Source organism: Rattus norvegicus, chromosome 15 (genome assembly GCF_036323735.1).
Source record: "Rattus norvegicus strain BN/NHsdMcwi chromosome 15, GRCr8, whole genome shotgun sequence".
NCBI lineage: Eukaryota > Metazoa > Chordata > Mammalia > Rodentia > Muridae > Rattus > Rattus norvegicus.
Window position 1 is genome coordinate 18,867,042 of NC_086033.1, and position 25,046 is coordinate 18,892,087.

General features: G+C 44.3%; 1 protein-coding gene across 7 annotated transcripts in view; it reads left to right on the forward strand.

The window, feature by feature from the left end:
- Cfap20dc (CFAP20 domain containing) overlaps positions 1-25,046 on the forward strand; it is a 245,665-nt gene that overhangs the window by 205,480 nt on the left and 15,139 nt on the right. The window contains exon 15 of one of the 7 annotated variants that reach the window (XM_063274381.1): positions 11,918-20,622. The exons of the other annotated variants lie outside the window; for them this stretch is intronic. Within the exon in view, the coding sequence (XP_063130451.1) occupies positions 11,918-11,984 (67 nt within the window). The 3' untranslated portion in view covers positions 11,985-20,622. Of the gene's footprint in view, positions 1-11,917; positions 20,623-25,046 lie in introns of those variants that run through there. 7 annotated transcript variants of the gene reach the window in all.

Consider the following 25,046-nt stretch of genomic DNA (forward strand, 5'->3'; position numbering starts at 1 on the left):
TCCTGGGAGGCCATCTACATGGCTTAGAGGACTTTTATCAGAGCCGGGAATACTTATGACATGAGTAGAAATTAGCACTCATCCTTGAGTTCCTGGTCCATGCCCAACTCGGAGAACTGTCACAGTCACAAATAATGACTTTAAAATTGAAGTTACAGTTTCAGTGTACATAAAAAGGCATTTTCACATAGGTAGGTAGGTAGACGGATGGATGGATGGATGGATGGATGGATGGATGGATGGATGAATGGAAGGGTGGGTGAATGGGTGGACAGACAGATGGACAGACAGACAGTTAGAAAAGAGAAGATGCCACTTGCAAACTTTCACAATAAGTTTCTTTTCTGTATGTAAAAATTCTGGAACTCCAACTTTAATCCTAACTATAACAACTGGAGAATTTGTAGTTTAAACAAGTGAGACTAGAGTAAGACATGTTGGAAAGTAAGCTTGACTTGAGAAGAGGAAGAAAGGGCCTCATTTCATCATCTTTCAACTGCTACCTGGTAAATGATCTCACACAAGTCTTCACCCTACCTAGAGTTCGTATAATAATACAAATACCCTCATGAGTAAAAGAAAAAACTGAAGTTAATGCCATCAGATCCAACCGTAGGATCCTGTGACTTCCACATGACTCGTTCCCACTACAAAGAGTCACATGGTTTGTATTTATTTCACCAAGCTGGATGACTGATGGTCATTTTGATGGGGTAATATGTGATTCTAACTATTCCTTTTCCAGGTTCATTCCAAAAGATAGAATACAAGAAAATTCACCAACAGAACAGACACTATTTTTATGCAACCAAGTGTTCATTCATTTAGGAAAAACTAGTTTGCATTTCTACAAAATGAAATTTAAAAGAACAAACTTTTAAAAAAGGTATTTTCAACCGCATTTGCTAGCAAGTTAGCCAGTTTCATACATACATACATATGTACATACACATATACATACATATACATACACATATACACACATACACATATATAAATATACACACACATACACATGTATAAATATACACACACATACACATATATACATACACACATACACATATACACACATATACACACATACATACACATGTACACATATACACACATACACACACATACACATATATACATACATACACACACATACACACATACACATGCATACACATATACACACATACATACACATATACACATATACACACACATACACATATATACATACATACACATATACACATATACACACACATACACATATATACATACACACACATACACACATACACATGCATACACATATACACACATACATACACATATACACATATACACACACATACACATATATACATACATACACATATACACATATACACACACATACACATATATACATACACACACATACACACATACACATGCATACACATATACACACATACATACACATATACACATATACACACATATACACATATATACATACATACACATATACACATATACATACACATACACATATACACACACATACACACATACACATATATACATACATACACACACATACACACACATACACATATACACACGCTATACACACACATACAAACACACATACACATATATACATACATACATACACACACACACACATTATTATATAACTTCAAAAAATCTACAGATTGTGTGCCTTAGCTCCTGACTCATAAATTCAGTAGCCTGGGGCACTGAGAGAAAGGCAGTCTTGGTCCATAAATGTAGAAGATGGTCAAATCCTGAGATCAGCATGTGTCATCATCATATAGAGTGGGATGGATTGATTCATGTGATATATGTGATTGAATTTCAATCGAAGGCTAGCATTCTGCTTCGGATTGATATTCATTGTGTTTCTTATAAACCATACCCCCCCACATACTTTATATCTCACAATATATAGGACTTTACCGATAGTTAATATGAAGACAGATATGAGAAGCTAAGCCTCTGAGAGCACCCTCATGGGTAACTGAACGTCTAACCTGGTTCCTAGATGGGAGGCTTTGCATAGGGAGCGTCTGAGCAGTGGATAAAAAGCTGGTGTTACTGTGATTCTAATCACAGCAGAGATGGGAAGCATGTGCATGTATCCCCATGAACAGGACAGCAGAATGCGGCCCTGTGACAAGTGACCACATCACGTTCAGTGAGATGCTGCAACTACTCCAGCCGCCTAAGAACCTAAGACTTTTAAACTGCATGTCCTGGTGTGCACATAGGTACAGATTCAGAGTCAGCCTTCAGTGAACTTCATTAACGTAACAGAACAGTCAGCGTCCATTTATATTTTGTTATAGAAGACTGTCACTTCTGAAACATAACTGCTCTCTTTATGTTGTGTGCACAGATTAATATCAGAGATAATATACAACCCACAAAGCAAGCAAATCCAGGTGATGGAAAGTGAGCTCCAGGTTGAAAATAGCTAAAACCCTGAATGCGTCCCTAGCTTGTTTTCCTCACAGTGAAAGCATTCGCTCGCGCTCTCAGGGCAGTGCTTGACACTGGATCGAGGTGGGATGCAGGGGTGATCATTTTCCTAGGAAGATTGCAGTCTAGGAAGTGAAATGTCTATGGCTCACCTCATCACATCCCCCCCGCCCCCAGCGCGTCTCGATTTGCAGCAGACCATGTCCCACGCATCCTTAGGCGGGGGGTGGTATTCCCCATTATTTTCTCCTAATGCACCAGCTGATGTTTAGGCAGCCTCTCAGACACTAGAGCCCTTCCCTCCCCACCTACTGATGCTACCTCGTGGGGCCCTGACAGCTCTTACAAGGTGTAGAAATGGCTAACATAATCTCATACAATTTAGAGGAGCAGGAGGAAACAATTTCACAGTTCATTCATGTTGAGAAATGTTTCCTAGCATGTAAACTTGCATGCTGCCAAACAGAGCAAAATGGATGCCGTTCGCAGCCTCAGGTCATTTGTTTCAAAATAGCATCTATGGGCTTGCGCGTTTAGAGCCGTCCCTTAGGCACAGCTATTTCCATGTTCCCGGAGACACCCCAGAACAGTAGAGGGTACTTGTGCTCAGGAATGAATTTTAGGAAGCAAGCTGTGGTTGTGCGCTGGCTGTGTATGGATACAGGCGACTGTCACCCTTACCGATGGAATAGTGATGCTACCTGCTGCTTTATAACCTACTGTAACTTTAGGGAGAGGAAGGGACAGATTCAAAGGCTTCCTACGGTCCTAACTGTTTATGAAAATAAACACTGTCTAAAACAGTTCTGGAGTTCCCAAGCAGCGGCACACAGCACGGCTTTCTAAAGTGTTTGCTTTGTCGTTTACCGTAGGTTTTGATTGGGTTTTTGTTTTCTTTAAACATCGCTGCAGGTTATGTTAGGGTCTAAACCCTTTGCCGCTCTGCCACATTTTCTTGTGGTGTGAACATACTTACAACTGCAATGATCTGATAAAGCCCTGAAGACTCCCACAGACGATTAATAACCAGTGACCCCCAGCTGCCTCAGCCCACAGTGGAAGGCTGGCCTGTCATCATAGCGTGCACCCAGCATCCTTCATCTCTCTCCCCCTTGTCAGGACTCTGCCTTATGCCCCCACCCCCTTCCAGTGCCCGAGCCTCTTTTCCTCTGGCACAACAAGAGAGACAATGCACAGACAAGTCCAGGGATCTGGCCCTCGGATCCTCTTCACCTTCTTACATCTGGATCATCTTAAAACAGGACAGAGACCCCTCCCTAAACAAACATGTCATTCCTCTTTTGTTCTCAGTGTTCTTCCTGCTGCCTGGGTTTGCATTGTCTTGACCTGCATGGGCAGAGGCATAGATTGCTCTTACCGCTGCTCTTACCGCTCGTTTCTCTTGCTGTCTCTCTATGGGAAAAGACATCAGCACCTCTTGGTTTTGGTGGTCCATCACACAGACTCATGGCTGTCTGAGGCTCCAGTTCTCCGTACTTACAGCTCCACTGCTCACGTGTTGAAGTCCTGTGTCTAACCTTGCTGCCACTGGGGAGGAAGTTGGAGGAAGCATATACCATTGGAGGTGTGCCCTTGAGAGCAGGCAATGTTGAGACCCAAGCTGCTGCCCCCTCCTCTTACTCCTCCTCTTCTTCTTATTCGTCCTTTTCCTCCTCCTCCTCCTCCTCCTTTCTTGCTTCTCTCTCTCTCCCTCTCTCTCTCTCCTCTCTCTCTCTCTCTCTCTCTCTCTCTCTCTCTCTCTCTCTCTCGTGTGTGTGTGTGTGTGTGTGTGTGTACACGCACCTCTCGTTTGTCATAGAGTGAGCAGACTGCTGCAGGCTCCTACTAGGGGATACTGGTCTAGATCAACAAAGCCCATAACCAAGAGTTGAAACCTCTGTCTCTCTGAGCCAAATAAGCCCTTCCTGTTTTTAGCTTAGGTGTTTGCTACTGTGATGGAAAGCTGACTAACACTTTCTGTCTCTCATGGCTCTCCCTCTTGCCTTGTTTGGGTGAGGCTAGGAGCTCCATCAGCCTTTGAGTTAAGAGAGTGAGGGAAAGGGGAGGAGACACAAGTGTATGGGGACGTAATAGGAAAGGAAACTGCTTATCCTGAATGTTAGTGTGTTCTCTCGTGTGCTTACTGGAAAAAGTGTGCCTGCCTCAACTGGTCGTTCATATCCACTTTAGGAAGTCAGCCACTTGCTAGCCATGTGTTTGGGTTACTTCTGCCGAAGAAGGTCCATGGAGCCCTCACTGGCCTAGATAACCAAATAGAACACTGTTTTAAAGGTGTGTGTGTGTGTGTGTGTGTGTGTGTGTGTGTGTGTGTGTGTGTGTGTGTAGATCTAAATACACTTATATTGTGAGTAAGAGAAAGGGGTAAAAACCTGAGCCTGTAGGATGGCATGTTTATTTCAAGCATCTTCCTTCTTCCTCCCTAACCTGCCCTTTTTGTGAAAAGATCCTCAAGACCACTGCTATACTAAAGAACAAACTTTTCAGACATCCGAGCCCTGCCCTTTTCTCTCCTATCTCGAGCCAAAGCCAGATTTCAGAATGACTGGTGGTTTTGTTTTTTGTTGGGGTTTTTGTTTGTTTGTTTGTTTTGTTTTTGTTTTTGTTTTTGTTTTTGCCTCTGCACTCCCTCAGAGAAAGCCCCAGGGAGAAGATTTCGGAAACAAACCAAATCCCTTGAGAATCTTCCTGCTTTTCACCTCTAGCCATTCATAACCCAGGACAGTAATCTACCCAACTCAGAAAACCCCCTCTGCCCTTGGGCTGTACGAGGTTCAGCCATTGATCTGCAGAACCATGTGGACGAAGCGCTGGCAGCTAGTGGTCACCTGTCACATCCTCCTCCACCGCCTTTGACTCTTGTGACCTGTCCATCCCACTGTCTATCCTGGTTCTCATGATTCTTCTCCCTCAGCAAGTTTTCTCTGATCCCAGACCATACATAACTAGCCATTGCAGCAAACGACTGGCAACCCGGGTACCCTGCCCACCTACCCAAGATGACTTTGTCTTCATTTTCTTCTGCTTATTCCTGGACCTGCCTCTAAGCTGGGCAACCCTGTTCTTCACAACATTGGCCGTAACTACCAGCTCTCTCTTAGAACCACATTACTCAGCCCAAGTCTTCTGGTTTCTCCACGCTGTGGATTAAGACTGAGTATTTTATTTATTGCTGTGCTTCCCAGAGTTGCAAACTTAGGAAACCCTTCACAACAGTAGAGCACATCTTCTCCCCAACCTACCCAAAGCCTCTATGCCTGAAATGACACATCCCTGAAGAATCCGGGCATCCCTAACTTGCAGAGTGTGGTCCCTCGGTCCTCCCTAATTCACTGCTCTTCATCCGGACAGTGATTCACACACCTGTGCCCCGCCGTCCAGTGGAAAGATGGTGATTACCAAAACAACTGTTTACTATCCTAACAATTGTGTAGCTTCAATTTCTAATTAAAAGATTCTGTTTTTTTAGACTAATAAAATCCTTTAGCAAGCGTTAAGTAGTAATTCTAGTTTATAGCATCTTTGTTCTGCTAGAAATTAGGGGACAGGACAGCGGAGAACGCACGTCAAGATCTCAGACAATGACACAAACCTTAAGAAATGGAAGACCATGATTATTGTCAAGTGTCCACACCCAGTCATGTCTCTAAACCCACTCTCATCGTTCATTTTGCAACCCAATGCAGCAGACCTTCCTTGTTATTTAAATAAGAAACCACAACAGCCCGGGCAATTTAAAGTGTACTTCAGCCTTAGCTTCAGTGGCGCTTGGTGTTTCTGAAGCCCTTACCCCATGACCTGAATATGCCCTCCATGAGCCTGAGCACTTCCCAAGAGGGCAGGTCCTCTCTGTGTGTCCTCCCTGCGTGCGGTGTGTGCAGTGTGCAGACGAACGAGGGGCAAGGCTGATGGGAGAGGAGCACACCGTGCCTGGCACAAGGAAAACGGCGGCCTTACAAAACTACCGCTCACGCACAGACTCTGCTTCCGTTAGACGTTGTCTACTTCTCCCTGCATTTCTTCTCGTTTCTCTTAATGAAAAGCATTATGTTTTTAAATTGGTTGAAGTTAAAACATGATTTATCATGTTAGCAATATATTATGTTTATTGGCACGTGTAGCTTCATAGTATGATGTTCATTACACATAAAATCCCACTCAGTATAATAAACCCCATGTGAGTCAAATGTCTGGCCTGTTTCAAATGACTTCAAGGTGAAAAGGCAAACGACTCTTAGCTGATTTGATTGAACTAACGCAAACATTATTGTTGTATTGACCCTTTCTTGCCCATTGATTTTTAAAAGGCTTTACATCCCTTGCTATCCATTAAGGAGAATCAGATGCAATTTGGCGCTCAGGACAAGAAAACACTGTTGGCTGTTGGGCGTGTATAGTCATAGGAGAAAGAATCATTCTTATACAGACTTATCAGGAAATAGTTCTCATATTGTGCTATGAACGCCTTCTTCTCTCTCGATTTTTGAGTTAATAATCATGACTGCTACGTTGTCACAAGGATACATGGCTCAGTGACGAGTGAGATGCCAGGGTAAATTGTAGGTGGCTTTGGTATTACTTGTTGAACACAATTAAAAGCTAGAATCTCACATGGCCTTGTGACAGATACACATTTGCTAATAACGCTTCCTCTCGTGCATGGGATTCCTCTCTCAACTGTAGATGATTCTTTTCTCCTCACGGGTGTTGAAACTACTCGTTGGCCACTAGAATTAAAAGAAATTTCCATCATGGTCTGGTCAGTGTTTTGGCATGACAAATAGTACACTTACCTTGTTTTATACAATTTGCCCTCCCACAGACTCTTTAACAACACTCTTTTTTTCTTTTCTTTTTTTTTTTTTCCAGAGCTGGGACCGAACCCAGGGCCTTGCGCTTGCTAGGCAAGCGCTCTACCACTGAGCTAAATCCCCAACCCCAACAACACTCTTACTGAAAACAAAAACTGCCTTCATGCAGCAAATACAATTAATGCACAGTCGGAGCCCAGAAAAGGCTCTGATTTTTGCCTCCTGGACTAATGGAAGAGGTAGGAGACAAAGGAGGACAGCTCCCACCACGTGACACTCTCTGCCTTCTGAGAGTGGCTTTCCGGATTCAGGCCCCAGCCAGAAAGTGCTGTGGGCGAGGCACACAGTACATGAAGACCTTGTGTATTAGGGAAGGAATGGATCTGTCACTTGGAGGGATTGGGGGGCGAGGAGCAGATTAGCTGATTTCTCACAGTCAGAAGGCAGCCTGGTGAGAAATGTGCAGGAAACGCTAAGTGTGGGTCTGTGCTGATTTAATGATATTCTTAAACTACAGTAGCACTGCAGCTGTAATATAATAACACACCTGGCCTGCGTTTTTAAATCAGCAACATATTTCTAATTCGACCTTAAAAACACCTCAGGCCGTTCTCTATTAAAATTAGTAGCTTCAGAATGAGGAAAAAGCACCCTCTAAGAAGTCACAGTGCTGCCCTCACAACAAGCCTGCCTGGCCTTTCCCAAGCTGCCGTGATCATGGCTTCCCTCCAACATCTCTCCACAGCTCCTGTTTCTCCTTCCAAGCCTAATTTTAATTGTGTCTTAAGTATGCCAAAGCCTCCTGTGGGTCTTGAGGCATTTAAATCTCTGTCTCTGTCTCTCTGTCTCTTTTTGTCTCTCTCTGTCTGTCTCTGTCTCTGTCTCTCTCTGTCTCTCTCACACACACCCACACACACACACAGACAGACACACATACACACACACATACACACACACATACACACACACACATACACACACACATACACACACACATACACACACACACATACACACACACATACACACACACACATACACACACACATACACACACACACACATACACACACACACACACACACACACACACACACACACAACCTGTCTGCTCAGCCGTGTTCAGTGACATGCTCACCTGTCCTCATTGGCTTTCACTGTCACTTTTTAACTTTTATGACGATTGAAGATTATCTAAGATTACCTATGACTAAAGCCTCCTGTTTTCCCATAAGGGCGTGTGGATGAAACGGGGGTCAGTTTGAGTGCTCCCTCTGTCATAGCAACAAAACCAATCACTTTTATTTTGTATCGCTGCAAAGATACTTCAGGAAAAATTCTAATGGGATGTATATTTAATATAAATAAATGTGAGGTGTGAACAGCGCACATGCACCTAACTTGACAAGGGTGGACTTGCGTCACCGAGAACGTCTCTGACGACTTTGAGCACTGTTCGTTCTAACATCTTAGCATTTATGCCTGATGCAAGTACGGCATGACGTGCCTCATGTCATCTTCTCTTGGTTTTCCCGTGGTGGCTTTAGGTGATGGCATGTAATGGCACTTGAAAGGAGCTAATATTTGCTGTCTAATTCTCCTTACACCCCCCCCAAAAAAGAACAGTTAGATGGGAAGTCATTGAAGAGAAGTCTTTAAAATTGTGATAGGAAAGCCGAAGTGTAGCTCTTCTGGCCAGGGAGGGGTGAGGAAGGACTACATTTTCTTTGAGGTGCTGGCTACTGGGAGTATATAAACATCACAAAATGGACTTAATGTATGTCCTCCTCCTCTCCTCCTCTCCTCTTCTTCCTCCTCTTCCTCTTCCTCCCCATCCTCCTCCTCCTTTCTTCTTCTTCTTTTTTGTGGGAGGATGGACCTGGGAGGACTAGAAAGTGTGATCAGGATGCATTATGTGAAACTTCCAAATAATCAATAAAAATATTGAGAGGGAAAAAAACTTGTACATAACCCCAGTAGCCACCACTTGAATCCTAGATGATGACAGTTTAAATTATAGTGTGTGTGTGTGTGTGTGTGTGTGTGTGTGTGTGTGTGTGTGTGTGTGGACTTTTCCTATTCTGAAATTAGCACTCCCAAGTTAGAATAAGGAGAGGAGCCACTGAAAGAGCAAGCCAAGGAGGAGACTCAGGCGGACCTGGCGGAGGAAGTTTGCTGTGTCCTGGCCCCATTGCCTAGTCTCTGTCAACAGAAGCTAATGATGCTATCTGCCCAGTATCTCCAGCCCTTCAGATTTTCGGGCGTGTATCTGGTTGGCACTTCCACGGTCTCCTTCTTTGGCATGCTGCCAACTACCCCACTCATTATAGCCAATAAATTAGTAACAAAATGGCTTTAGTTCTTGTTTGGCATTGGCACACAGAACAAATGGGTTTTGGAGAAGGCAAGGATGCTCTGGCTGTAGCAGTGTCTGGCAGTAAATGTGGGTTTGTATTCTTGGGAAATTATTCACCTTTCCAAGCATCACTTCAGTTGTCCAAAAGTAGTCACTCTTCTTTCCAGGTTTGCTACAAGGGTTCAATGAGTTAATGATACACGGGGCCTCTCATGAATGTTTTCATAAGCGGTATTAATTTCAATAATAATATGAAGACTTTCATGATTTCAAACAGAGATAATAGGGCATCACTAGCAAACTGGGGATAGAAAGAAAAATCAGAGTATGAGGCTTCCGAGCATCACAAGAAGGCTAAGGAGGTGATTTATCCCATGTCTCTTCAGACTCTGGTCATCTGTGCCAGGAAACAGGCTTGGCACACCATCAGGCGTTTCCTCCATTATCAGACAAGATAACAAGAAACCTCGATGCCAAACCTCGTGAGCCTCCATCTAACTCCTCCCCCAGAACAGTACATTGAAGCATTGCCTTCCTCACACCCTCCTTTAGTAGCGCATCTGAGTCGTTTTGTCCACTCTCCAGTCTCTTACGTGGTCTACTCCGATCGTTCTGGCCCTGACATAGCCCTGCCCAGCTCCCTTGGCACACCGTTGGGCTAACGCAGTTGCTGTCCTCTCAGCTGAACGAGACAACTTAGACATAATCCAAACCAGTTGGACTGCAGCTGACCGTCGCCAGGACACTACGCCCCATGGTGTGGGGCAGATCCCATGCACATTTGTAGTTTTCCTGTCTCACTAATGACTTAGTGTCTAGTCTCCTAGGCCACTCACTGTCTTCCCCTTGGACTCATATGGAGTCTCCATTCATCACCAGTGCTTTTAACCACAGCTCTATGTCCCCCATAGAGCAGTTAGAGTGACCTTTGTAAACCCATGCCTGAGCCTACTCCTCCTATTAAACCCTTTCACTCACAGGGAACAGATCACAAGACTGGTTCAACCTTACTTCATACAGTGTTCCTTGTAGGGATTTGTGTGCAAACTACACTGGCCCCCTCCCCTCTGCCCATGTGTGCCTTTCCCCCCAACACACTGCCTTCTGTCTTCATTGTGTCCCCCTTGCCTAGTTCACACCCTTCGGCCACTGTGCTACCTGTCAAGCATCCTGCAACATGAACTTCTTAGCAGTTGTACATTTGTACATGACTCGCTGACTGATGCTTGCCCCGCCCTCCACTCTACACTATATGCTTTACAAGAACAGCACCGAAGACTAGATTCATAACCTCAGGGTAGGAAGAGGTTCCTAGGCAGCTCTCCAATTTCACAAGCCATAAAGGAAAAACGTTAATACATTTTATTATATTAAAATTGGGGACTTATTAAAGGACACCACTTCAGGGAAAAAGACACGCCACAGAATAGAACATTTGTAGTACAAGGGTTACACACAGCCCACAATATAGAAACGAAACACAAATCAATAGGAAAGGAAATAGAGACAACCCGAAAGAAAGATAAATGGCCAAGACTGCTGAGGGACATATAAATACCCTGCTCGGGACGTTGCGTGTGCACTGCAAAGGGGTGTGAGTACACTGCTGGGTAGGTGTGAATATAGCATGTAAATGCCACCGGGGATATGGATACCCGTCAGAGAAGGTAGGAACTCGTGCAGGAACGGAGTGAGTGCCCTGCCGGGGGTTGTGAATGCCCTGCTGGAGGGCAATGACTACACTGACGATGGATTGATGACCGACTGCCAGGGGGATAGAAGTTGATATAACTGCTTTGGAAAACCATTTCATGGGACCTAAACATATCATAGCTTTTTATCTAGTAATAACACTCCTTCATACACAGCCAATAAAAAGGTACACAGAGGTGAGCATCCAAAGTCACATCTAAAGGTTGAGTGTCCACTCCACCCTCTAGAACTGCTGTGAAGACTATTTCTAACTGAAAGCAGTTGAGCTATAAAACAAGATCTTGCCTTTTTCCTCCTCTAAAGCAGCACCTGAACCCCAGCTGCCATTAGTCGCCAGTTTCTTGCTCATTTAGCTTTACAGACACAGGTGCCCCGTTGATGTCAAGAGTCCTTCCTAACCCTCCCCCATGTTAGGGGTTCACCCTCCCTGTTAGGTCGCTCTGCAAGCCTTTATCCCTGGTCACTCGGGATCCTGGTTATCCGCCTGCTTCATCAGTACGCTCTGTCTTCTCATTGTGTTCTGTCCATTGACCTGCAGACCCCCAACCAGCATAACGGCCACAAGCTGGAGAGAACTGGCTCTGTATGCTAGAAGAGACAAATAAGACAAAATCCTAATTACACCTAAAAGCATGGATGAATTTGTCAAGTACAATATTTAGAAAAGACCCCGGAGAGCTAAGGAGCGCATACTGGATGTTTCCATTCATAAATGGATCCAACTTGCCTTTGAGCTGTAGCGTCGCCATCTGGTGGCCTTGAGGGAAAGAGCACGACGTGTAAAAGGAGCAAGAGGGACTCCTCTTTCCAGGCTGGAGCTCGCATTGCGGCCAGTCCCTGAATTGTGCACCTTGCCATGCAGTTCTGGGTCTACCGCAGTCCGAATGCTCTCTCTGATCCTGCAGTGTCTGCTACCCCGTCTCACAGTTCTGCACGCAAGCTGTGGTAACACTGAATAATTGCAGTGCCTACTCCAGCCCGGCCACTGGAAAAAGTTATCACCCTCCCTCAGAAGCCTAATGGACTGGCAGGAACGGCCCCTGCCCGTGCCACAGGATCATTTCATCGCAAGTGTTTTTTTTTTTTAAACAGCATTTTACCCTCGTATCCGTTTAAAAGTCCATTTGTCTCGCACATTGGCATCCTATCACAATATTTCTCATTAACTGAAATGTTACAATTAACACACTCTGCAACTGTGGGAAAAAAATTAATCTCGTCAGCGGAATATCCTGTCAGCTTTCTCAGCTCCATATTTTCTTGTGCAGCCAGTCAACGCGGTGGGGGTCGGAGTAAGGGACAAATTATCATCCACCTGATAGAGCCTTTCTTCTAGCATATCCTTGTTTTATTTGAGTGCCGAAAATAGAGGTACAGCCAAACATTCCAAAGGAAAATGGATATCACTAGGCAAATACCATTTCTGATAACCCAACAGATTACTGAGGAAAATGAGACCTGCGGGGGTTTTTTTTGTTTGTTTGTTTTTGTTTTTGTTTTTTGTTTTTTTTTTTTACAAAAAGCCCACAGGGCTGGATTATAGCGCCTGAGTTAAACCCCACCTACTCTCTAAGCACTGCTAAATTTCACAAGGGAGGCTTAAATGAATTTGTATTCGTATTCTAATTTTAGAACAATTAATTCTCTCCTGTTAGAAAAGGCTGCAGTCTTTTGCTCTTGGCTTGCCAAAGGCTGAGTTAGAATGCTTTCAGCATGCTGCTACACCTTAACAGCTTGTGAAGATGCCACACAGAGCTGCTTCACTCCTCCTGGAATTTCAAGTGACACAGTGTGGCGGGGAGGGGGGGGGGGTTGATTTTGTGATTGTCCTCACTGGAGCAGTCTGCGTTCGAGGCTCATCCGTACCTCTTTTTTTTTTTAACACGGGAATACCCAAGCCTGTGGAGCCCGTAGCTTGAGACAGGATGAGAGAGTTTCTTGCTTTGCCCTTACTTGACTTTGAATATTTGGGGAAAATTCTCAGTTTGCAGATTTAGCTAATGGCACTACAATGTCACGCTTCTGTTTAACATTCAGCTTTGTTCATCAAGAAAACCAGAGATTGGCTCTTTGCATGTTGATTAAATTGATTACAGCTGTGGGCCTTGATAGCACTTTTTTTTTTCCAAGTGTCTCTAATTAATCAGACAATGCTTGATTGGGCTTTTCTGTTTTGAGGAGATAAACTGACTTCCTCCAGAATTTTCACCCTGGTCGTTCTCCGTTGCAAGGTAAAGACATGAGTCACTACCCGGGTGACTTTTCTGTTTCCTTCAGCAACTAAAAAAAAAAAAAAGAAAGAGAAAGAAAGAAAGGAAGGAAGGAAGGAAGGAAGGAAGGAAGAAAGAAAGAAAGAAAGAAAGAAAGAAAGAAAGAAAGAAAGAAAGAAATGAGGAAAGAGAAGAAACAAAGAGAGTGAAAGGGGAGACGGATGGGAAGGGATCCTTTTGATTGAATGACAAAATCTAATATTAAATATCACATGCTCAGTTGAACCCCAATTTAGAAAGAAAGTCTGTGTCCTCTTGAAGCTGTCAGGGTGGCCTGCCCTCTACGGGGAAGTGTCTCTTACTCTCCTGCTCTAACCATTCTTTGTCAGCCTGTGTTCCTTGAAATGTCAGGTGTAGCCGTGCGCAGCCTTTTCTTCAGATTCCAGTTTCAGGAAGGAAGTTTTACACGGCCACCCACTTTTTAGTCGAACCTCCAGTTGAAGCATCTGCCATTCGTGCAGATACAAACCCGACCGCTTCCAGGAGCGCTGCCAGCGTTGAAGAGGACCTGAGATGCTCGGCTTTCGTCTTTAGAGTCCAGCCGTCAAGTGAGGCGGGCCACCAGGACCTTGGCTTACATGGTGGGAGGCGACAGTGAGAAAGGCAACCTGTTACTCCTGTCCCTTCTCCGTCAGTAGATAGGTCTATAAAGCACGGTATCCAATAAGCACTTGCTCACCTTAATAACTGATATTGGCTGTTTTTAGACACTTCAGAAGACCTGCATATCTCATCATGGTGGAAGATCCCAGAGAGAGATTCTAATATTAAGATAGGAAGCGTCTAGGGCTGCACGTGGAGCTGAGCAGTAGGAACTTGTCTAGCAAGAGGGAAGCCCTGATTCTATCCCCAGCACCAAAACGACAACAACAACAACAACAACAACAAAACCACAACAACGACACCTCCAGTACAAAACCAAAGTGCAGCTGAGGTTTGAAAGGTAGAGACTAAGAAGATGTCTAGCCCCTCATTTTTACCGTCAGCTGTAATGGCGAGAAACAGTTTCTTAGACACCTACATCTAGAAACTTCCTGTGTGTATAGTAGGAAACACAACTTACATGTGCTTTTGTTTGAGACTGGGGCTAGTCCTAACCTCTGCCCCTTTCTGAATCTGTATACAGATATTGGCTTATTTTTCACAAGCTTCTAGAAATCCCTTCCTCGTTTGACTGAATGTGGACACCTAGGTGGTTTCCACAGGCTTGTTATTGCCGAGGGAACTAGAAGCGACGTGTCATCTGTCCTCTCTCCCAAGGCCACCGTGAGCATCTGGCAGGAGAGTTACTCAGGCGTTTGATAAGCATTGCCTAACCGCTTCCCCGTTCCCTGATTTGCTCCTGCCAAAAATATAAGTATGTTCCCATCTTGTTTATTGTGGTTTGTGACAGGGTTTCTTATTTAAAAAAAAAAAAAGACTCAGGCAGTCTTTGAACTCATTACGTGGTGAAGATTATCCTGAATTCCTTCCTCCCCGTCTCTCCAGTACTAGCATGTTTATAGACACGTACCAGCACTCTCAGCCCATCGCTCTCCTAGTCTCTTAAGACCTTAGAACTTCTGCCTAGCTGTCAGTCAAATATCATTCTTTTAACTTGCTTTTCCCTGTGTACATATCAAACATTTTTCCATGCATTAAAGAACATGACACATCTTTACCTCTGGCTGTCTGTATGTTCCTGAGTTTGTGGAGTTACGTCCTAATGTGCTCAGCGTCCCTGTGGATCCAACAGTGCTGGTCATGTGAGCCCTCGATACCTATTTAGATGTAATTTAACAAATGAAGTACACAAAGATAATCTAAAAAAGAATGTAAAAATCCTTAAGGCCAATTGCCATTGGCAGAGATGTTGAAGATCACTGAAGAACATTCACACATGGTATCTTCTCAGAAGAGTTTTGTACAATGTTCAGAGCAGAACACGTTCTGGTTCTCAAGCTGGAGCTTGTGAACCATATTGACAGAAGATGGACAAATAGGAGGGAAGCACACGCATTCCCTGTGACACTCGTATTTTAAGTTTCGCATGTGCATGGAGGCTTTCACAGAGGAGAAATAGAGAACCAAAGAAGACTAAACCCTGAGGCTTACACGTCCCTTAAACAGAGATAGATCAGGTATAGAAATACAACATGAAAAGAAATGGAAAGGGTTCTTAGTATGAAAGAACTTAGCAGTAAATTGTGGGGAGAGGATAAGGAGGTGAATAAGAGAACGTACTGGAAGAAGAAAGTTCTTTTCATGATTCTTGTCCAGATTGACCTTACTACCAGATCCCCATCTTTGATGAAAAGACTGTTTTTTTTTCTCCCTGATACAAAAAAAAAAAAAAAAGCACCTTTAGTGGAAAAAGTGTATGTCCTACTTTTAGGAAGACAGAAAGAGTCAGAGAGCTCCACCTTAAGGAATCCGGATGATAGACTGCCATCTGCCAACAGGTGTGTCCTTTTCTGACCCCACTGAAAGGCAACTATTTTGGCACCATGAGGAATTACTTTTGTCAAGGGGGAAGTTCTGTGCTTTCTCCATCTCTTTCCATACACCTGAATATTTAAATCATACCCATTATTTATTCCCAGTTGCACAGCAATGTTCTTCATGGCCTAGCTGGTCTTCACGGCCCCTCTCTAATCTCGCACCAATCCTTTCTCTACACATCTACACTGAGGTCTTGCTGACATGCACATCTACAGTTCTTCCAGACTAACATCTTTTGCTTGATTCCTTAGAGCCCTCATAACCTAGTGTGCCACTCATGTACTCAATTTTTTTTCAGTAGCTGAATGCAATACATACATATATGTATGAGATACACACAGACACACACACACACACACACACACACTCACCCAGGGTTAAAAACTTCACATGGCCACAAGTGCTTCAGGCTCCCGTGCACTGCATTCTCATTGCACTGCATTCCTGCTGTGTTGTGTACTGTTTCTTCTAGAGTATTCTTCCAGCTATTTTTCTACCATGTTACCTCACTCTCATCCTTAAGGGAGAGCTGTCTCATGGCTGTTGCTAATCTATAAAGCCTTCCCTGATCTGCTCTCTCAGCCATACACTGGGTTAGGCTCTCTTGTGTGACTCAAACCACTCCCACCAGTGAATTCCTCAGGAATGGGAGCCATGTCTTATTTCTAATGTTTTCTAATACAGAATATTTACATGCAACTCAAACCTTAAGACACCAAAATCCCATTAATAATTAATGATAAATGTCCAAATGAACTAAATACTTCTCAGAAACAGCATGAATGGTCAATAGATGTTTCTATTACAAAATCCAAAATGCAAGTCAAAACTATTACATTGTGGGGTTGGGGATTTAGCTCAGTGGTAGAGCGCTTGCCTAGGAAGCGCAAGGCCCTGGGTTTGGTCCCCAGCTCCGAAAAAAAGAACCAAAAAAAAAAAAAAAAAAACCTATTACATTGTGATTCCATCTCATTGTCACAATCAGAATGGCCGTTACCAAGAACACACACACACACACACACACACACACACACACACACACACACACACGATGCATACACACACTTCTGACTGGCTGTGATGTAGGAAAATATGGGGTGGAAGAGAAGAGCAGGGACTCCAATGCACTGTGGGATGAAATGTAAGTTACCAAGGCCATTATGAGAATCAGCATAGGGCTGGGGATTTAGCTCAGTGGTAGAGCGCTTGCCTAGGAAGTGCAAGGCCCTGGGTTCGGTCCCCAGCTCCAGGAAAAAAAAAAAAAAAGAGAATCAGCATAGAGGTTCTTCAAGAAAACTAAAGCAGAACTATCAGAGCATCCTGTTATGATACTACTGAATTCCTGAAAGGAATTTAACTCACCATTCAACAGTCATACCTGCACCCATGTTTGCTGTGGCACTAGTCACAGTAGCTGATTTATGGAAATAGCCTAAGTGGCCATCATCAATGAATGTAAAAGTAAGTGCTGTATAGTTAAACAATGGAACTTTATCCACCCATGTAACAATGAGTTGTGAACAATGAAGGAAAATGGGTGGAACTTAAAGATCATTTTAAGCAAATAAGCCAGAGTCACAAGAATAAAGCATATTTTTCTCATATGCAGACTATAGAACATGTGTACAGGTAGGCATACAAATATATATACATATATATATATATGGGGGGGAGTGTGTAGATGTGCATGATATATATGTATATGACATAAGAAAGTACAGGGCAACTATTTGAAAAGAGGGAAGAAGGTTACAGAATAAAGATAAGACAAGAGAATGAAACTAGGTAAGTCACATGATGTCAATGTAAGAAAACATCATAGTGAAACCATCATTTTGTACAATGACTATATGCTAATAAAAACTGTTTGGTCTCATTAATCGTCAGAGACTTGCAAAGGAAAACCCACAAAGAGATATCCTTTCCGTGTTAAAATGGCTAACATCAAAAAGACAACAATAAATGCTGGCAGTGCTCACCTCGATGCTGTTGACAATAGTACAGCCATTATGGAAAGCAGTATGGAGATTCCTTAGAAACTAAAAATGAAAGGAACATGATTCTTGCGTTTCTTTTTATTCAAAATATATATTATGTTATATATTATGTGTGTGCACTCAAGTATCATAAGATACCTCAGAGTGTGCACAAATCCTGTATCTCAACCTAACTGAGGCACATGCTCCATTCTGGGCTTTTGATGCTCATGTGTTTCACAGATACTGACATGTGTTCCGCAGCAGTCTGCTTGGCAGTTAGAGCCGATAGAGCGCTACCTCCGTCATTCACCTCAGGCTGTAGCTGGGCGCCTAGACGGAATGCCTGAGGAGCTGAGGGAATGCCTGAGGAGCTGAGGGAGCTTTGCTGCAGAGAGCATGAAGCAAGACAGGTGCTTGGACTTTGGTGATGGGAGCAGAGTTCTTGACAAAGACTTACATGTTGCCTGGAAGCCTCCATTTGCACAGTTCCTTCCTGAGTTAGAGAGTACTGAACATGGCCTATAGGCCACATCCTGCCCGCTGCCCATCATTCCAAGGCCCCACTGGAAACTAGCTGAACACCTTTTCAACCTACCCCTCTGGCCAATTTTCACAGTATAGCAACAGGGAGAGCAAGAGGGACATGTGGATGGTTCATACACTTACTCCGATGACTCCCAGAAAAATTTTAACCATCACCTTCTGGAGACCTAAGGTACAGAATCTCTTTCTTTGGGATCCAGAAATACATAGCAAACACACAGTTTCAGCCTCTAGCTTCCTCAACTGGAAGCTTTTAGCCCATGTGTATTTTGCTTAAAAAAACAAAACAAAACAAAAAAGTGGACCAGTTTTTAGAAGAACGTGAATTTCCACAAAACTGAAACATTTACCAGTCCTCTCCTCAGTCCCTTCTCTGACCAGAGAAGACTTTTAGAATCCAGTTTTCTTTCAGTGAATAAGTAACAGTCATTAGTAACAAATGAATGCCACTGAGTATTTGATGCAGACCACCAAGTTCATGAGAAGTATTTTATCAGATCACTTCCTCTTTATGGTAGTAGGCATCTAACCCCCCCAATAGTGTCAAATTTGATGTCACTAAATAAGTGCTCCCCTAAGTAGCCAATCAGTGTGTACCAGATTATAGGTTGCCTCACTGCAGGGGACCCTTTAAGGACACTCACAGATTAGCTGATCAACCAATGAGGACAGAACAGACTCTGTTCTGTAGTTTGTTTTTTTTTTTTTTCTGTACACTAGAATGCTTCCTCCATTAGACCACGACACTCTCACTGTGGGAACCAAAAATATTGCATCCTGCAACTCCCAGGGCCTGGCTTACAGGAATTCAGCCAGTAGTTACCATATACACAAAGAGATAATAAGCTAGCTTGTGCTCATATGTTATGTGTGTGCATGTATGTGTGTGCCTGTGTGTTGTGTAGTTTTATCTGTTAATTAATATTAACACATATTAGCACATAATATTAGCACATTAATAAAATTAATGTTGTAAAATAATTCTCTTACCAACAAAATCTTGTTTAAATATAGAAACTGAAGTCAATCTACCTCTTGTATAGAAGTGTATGTGCATGTGCATTTGTGTGTGTGTGTGTGTGTGTACACAAACATGGCATGGAGTCAGGTTAGGGGACACCCTCAGGTGCTTGTCCTCGATCCCCACCTTGTTTGAGACAAGGTCTCCTGTTGTTGGCCCTCACCTCGTACACCAAGTGAACTAGCCTGTGAGTTTCTGGGCAGTGTCCTTCCTCCACCCTCCCATCTCTCCATAGGAGCTCTAGTATGCTACCATATCTAGGGATCCAAATCTAGGTCCTCATGCTTGCACAGCAAGCATTTCATACAATGAGCTATTCCCAACCTAAAACCACAGTCTGTCTTAACTGATAACATTGTGTTCAGTTCTACCAATATCCAATTCAGCTCTACTCAAATAGTGTCCTCTGTCTAGCACATGGGTTAGATGGAATAATTTTTTTAAGTATTTTTTTTACCAAAATTAGAAGGTTCCTGACATCATTGAAATTCACAAGATAGCTTCTATTCTCCCTTTGCACTGCATTTTTGCATGGTATTTAAAATGATCCCACTACCTCAACTCTTAAATAAAACATTGTCAGTGCTCACATGGGAGGCCAGGCGCTCTCCCGTGTTTTGAATGGGGGATGTGTTGGGAAACCTTACAGAGTCCTTGAGAACAACGGCAGGGAGAAGACACTTTAGGATGTACTCAGAGAGCAGGCCTGACAGAAAGAATGATGACTGACCAAAGAGCGGAGCCTCTCAGTACAGGGCGAGAGTCAGCCGCTGGCATGAGTGATAGTCAGAGCTGAGAAAGCAGCCAGGAGTTGAGAGCAGGACAGTTCTGAGAGTCGCTGAACAAAGAACAAGAAGAGATTCCAGAACATGGTAGGTAGGGTGGGAAGCTCCTGTAAATGGCTCAGAACTAAAACTGGGATAAGCACCTGTCCTAGTTACTTTTTGTCGCCGTGATAAAACAGCATCCTTTAAAACTAGCTTGGGGAGGAGAGGGGTTTATTTAGCTTAGACATCTGGATCAATATCCGTCACTGAGAGAAGTCAAGGCAGGAACCTGGGGGCAAGAACCGAAGCAGAGACCATGGAGGATAGCTGCTAGCTGCCTTGCTCAGCCTGCTTCCTTACACATCCAGGATCACCTGCCCACGGGCCGTACCACTCACAATGGACTGTGCTCTCTCACATCAGTCTTAATCAAGAATCCGCCCCACAAGCAGGAGCCATCAAGAAAAGTTGCTTGCTGGCCTGCTCTCTGTGACTTGCTCAATATGGTTTCTAATTTCAACCCAGAACCATGTCCCTAGAGGTGGCACTGCCCACCCACAGTGGTCTGGGGTCTGCCACATCCATCATTAATCAAGAAAGTGCCCCCACAGACTTGACCCAAACACTGGTCTGATGGAGGCATTTCCTCTGTTGAGGTTCCCTCTTCCCGGGTGACCCTAGGCTGTGTCAAGTTGACAAAGAACTAACCAGTACAGCAGCTTATAAAGGAGCCTGAGCTGGAAGTCACATTCATCCAGCGCCTTTTGCTTGCATAGAGGAAGGTGTGGGTATTTAAAGTTGATCATGATTAACACTAAACACACACACAGAGGTAAATGTGTAATGTACAGTAGCCGAACCACTCCACTGGCTCCTATTAACAAGGAGACAAAAAAAAAAAGGAGGGGAAGTTCTGTTGGGGAAAAAAAGATACTATTAAGAATTACATAAAGTATTGTATTTTTTTAAAGGCTCGGGATAGAGCTCAGGGGCAGAGTAAAGTGTACAGAGCCCTGATATGGTTTGATAGCCATATTTAAAAGGGAAAAGGAGAATGAAGAGGGTCAGTTAGGCAAGAAACTGGCAGAAGCTGTGCCAGCATTTCTCACAGTGTGCTGTGTGGTCCAAAGAGATCTGACAGTCCTGGGGCATAACTGGGCACAGTGTACGTCCTCTGCCTTCTACTTGGGAGATCTGGAAGGTACTGTAAGAAAACAGCTTGGTTGTTTCTGCTTAATCCATGTTTAGTTAACATGCAAAAGTCTGTTACAATTATAGTTTGAAAATGGCTCACCCAGGAAAAAAGACCAAACAAAAGAGTTACTTCAGCTAAAAATGTAATCGCATTATATATTAGTTACTTTCCTATTGCTTTGATAAAACACCACGACCAAGGCAGCCTACAGAAGGAAGGGCTTGTTTGGGGCTTACAGTTCCAGAGGGACAAGAGTCTACCACAGCACTGTGGGGAGCAGCAGGCAGGCACAGGAATTGGAGCAGCAGCCGAGAACTGAGTGCTTTCATCTCTGACCCCAAACAGTAAGGAGCAAAAGCAAATTCAAAATGAGAGTCTTTAAACTCTCAAACTCGGTGACATACTTCCCACACCTCCTAAATCTCCACAGAAGGTGTCCCTAATTAAGGACCAAATATTCAAATGCCATGGCCTATGTGGGGTATCTGCTATTCCTTAGGGACACACTTACTCCAACAAGGCCGCACCTCCTAATAGTGCCACTCCCTGGGGCAAGCATATATAAACCAGAATAGACACGAATATGCTAGACTAAACCCTAAATGGATCAGAAATCTAAATTTTAAAAATGAAGCCAGACAAATAACTGGAAGAAAACATGGGTGGACTTCTATAAAATGTAGTTGTAGGGGAAAGTTTTCTAACTATGACTCTAACTATTCTAAAAAAAAAAAAATGGTACATTTGACTACATGAAAATAAAAGGCATTTACATGGGCAGTGGCAGGCTAAGCAAAGACAAACGGCCAAACAAAAAGAAAGAAACTGATAACGATATGAAAAATGCATGAATACATGTAGATACATACATAAAAATACACACATGCACGTGCATGCATGTATATGGTGCATATATATGTTTCTTTAATGGTCCTAAATATGAAAATGCAATCAAATCTGCTTATCCTAAGAATTGAGACAAATCAAAACTACCTTATGAGAGAGGTTCTCATGGACCAGGCTTGGGACAACTTAAAAACTAAACATGGCATTCTAGTTTTTGCTCTGTGGAAACTGTCATCTTGCACATTGTGAGCGAGAGGGCAGACGGGTGTTGAGGGGATTGTCGGTACCTAATTGCCCCTTGTGCAGGGAGCTTGTTAGGTCCTCACAGTGCCGGGTGTGCCTTGTGTTCCTAGGCTCTCCTGTGGGAACTTACCACGGGGCCCATCCACGTCTGTGGAGGAGAAAGGCCAGATTTTCCCCCACAGTGCTCATTCCAGCTACAAGTACTAAAACCTGCCCAAATGTAGGACAGGGCTGGAGTGCGTGACGCAGCAGGTGCGCGTGACGCAGCAGGTGCGCGTGACGCAGCAGGTGCGCGTGACGCAGCAGGTGCGCGTGACGCAGCAGGTGCGCGTGACGCAGCAGGTGCGCGTGACGCAGCAGGTGCGCGTGACGCAGCAGGTGCGCGTGACGCAGCAGGTGCGCGTGACGCAGCAGGTGCGCGTGACGCAGCAGGTGCGCGTGACGCAGCAGGTGCGCGTGACGCAGCAGGTGCGCGTGACGCAGCAGGTGCACATTGTTAGGTTTTCGAATCTCGGCCCTTGCCGGGACAGAAGACACACAAACACCATGGTTCTACATGGAGAGGTTAAATGAGAGAAGAGTAGAAGAAGAGAAGGCAGCCGGCCAGGGGCATGTGGAGGTGGGGGATGGGCAAAAGAACAAAGATAAGAGGGGTAAGAGAGGGTAACAGGAGGAGGAGGGGGCAAGCAGCCCCTTTTATAGTGTCAGGCACACCTAGCTGTTGCCTGGCAACTGTGGGGCGGAGCATACCTGGCAGCCAGGTAGCTGTAGGGGTGGAGCTTAGACAGAATACCAACATCTCCCCCCCCCCCCCTTTTGGTTTAATTAAAAAGAAAAATTAGAGGCTATGGTGAAGCAGGAATAGGGTCGTTGTGATGTCTGACTACTTCCTGCTTGCTTTGGGGTGAGAAAGAAGGGAAAAAGAAGGAACCCAGGAGCATAAAAAACTAGCTATTCCTAGAAATGATAAAATCTCCTCCTTCATAGAAGGAACAGTTAAAGACCGAATTAGGTTATTTCTAAGGTAATAGTCTTGTGGGTTGGGGTAATTGTTAGTCTCAAATAGGTGACCTGAAGAGTGGTCAGTTGAACTTTAGAAGGTGTTACCCTGTATCCTCGACTGGAAAGGAAATTTAGAAGGACCACCGGTGTCGGTTCAGCTAGTGTCCAGGAAAGGACTACAAAGGAGAAGATCATCTACACAAAATATCAGTTTAGATGGAAGGGGAGGTAAGAATGACAGGTCAGAAGCTAGGGCCTGGCCAAACAGGTGTGTGCTGTCCTGGAATCCCTGAGGTAGCACAGTCCAGGTGAGTTGGGTAGAGAAGTAGGTGTCAGCATCTGTCCAGGTAAAGGCAAATATGTCCTGTGACCGGGTATCTAGAGGGTGGAGAAAAAGGCATCCTTGAGATCCAGGACTGAGAGACAGGAAGTCCCTGAGGGAATCATGGACAGAAGTGTGTAGGGGTTAGCCATGACGGGATGGATAGGAACCACTGCAGAATTGATGCACCTGAGGTCCTGAACCGGGCAGTAGGTTCCACTAGGTTCTTAACTGCTAGTATAGGAGTGTTAAAAGGGGAAGAGGTAGGACGAAGGAAATGATAGACTTATGTCCCTTAAGGCTCTGGAGAGGGAGAGGGTATTGAGCTTGGGTGGTGTATCTGGTAGAGTCCAGTAATTGGACGACAACAGGAGAATGATGTTTAGCAACAGAGGGGTTCTGTACGTCCCAGACTCGGGGGTCTACCTGAGAAGCTGCTAAAGGAAACAATGCATCTGTGTTACTAGGTTGACTGGCTAGAAGAAGGAGCAGAGGGGCTGCTGGAGAGCTTGGGTTTAGGCGATGGGGGGAGCAAAGGAAATGGAGGCTCCCAACTTAGCTAGAAGATCCCTTCCCAATAAGGGGACAGGGCATGTTGGCTCTACCAAAAAGGAATGGGCGAGAGGTACACCCCTAAAAATGTAGCTAAGTGGTGGAGTCTGGTGAGGAAGGTAAGTTTGTCCCCGTACCACAACAATAGGGAAACAGGAGATAGATGTGGGGCCCCAAAACTCTGTTAGGACTGAGTAAGTGGCCCCAGTGTACAAAAGGGAAGAGATAGACTGCCCGCTTACCATGATAGAGGCTCCCTGCTGGTGATGACTAGGGAGCTTGGGCCCCTTCATTGGTCCATAGCCAAGCCTAGGAAATCAGTTGGAGGGTTGCCTGGACGTGATGTCCCCCTGTCCTGTGCAACATGAGGGCCATCGACAGCCCAATGCACAGGGTGCAGCATTCTATAGCTGTAACAAAGCCTGGGGATAAATGTATAAATGCTA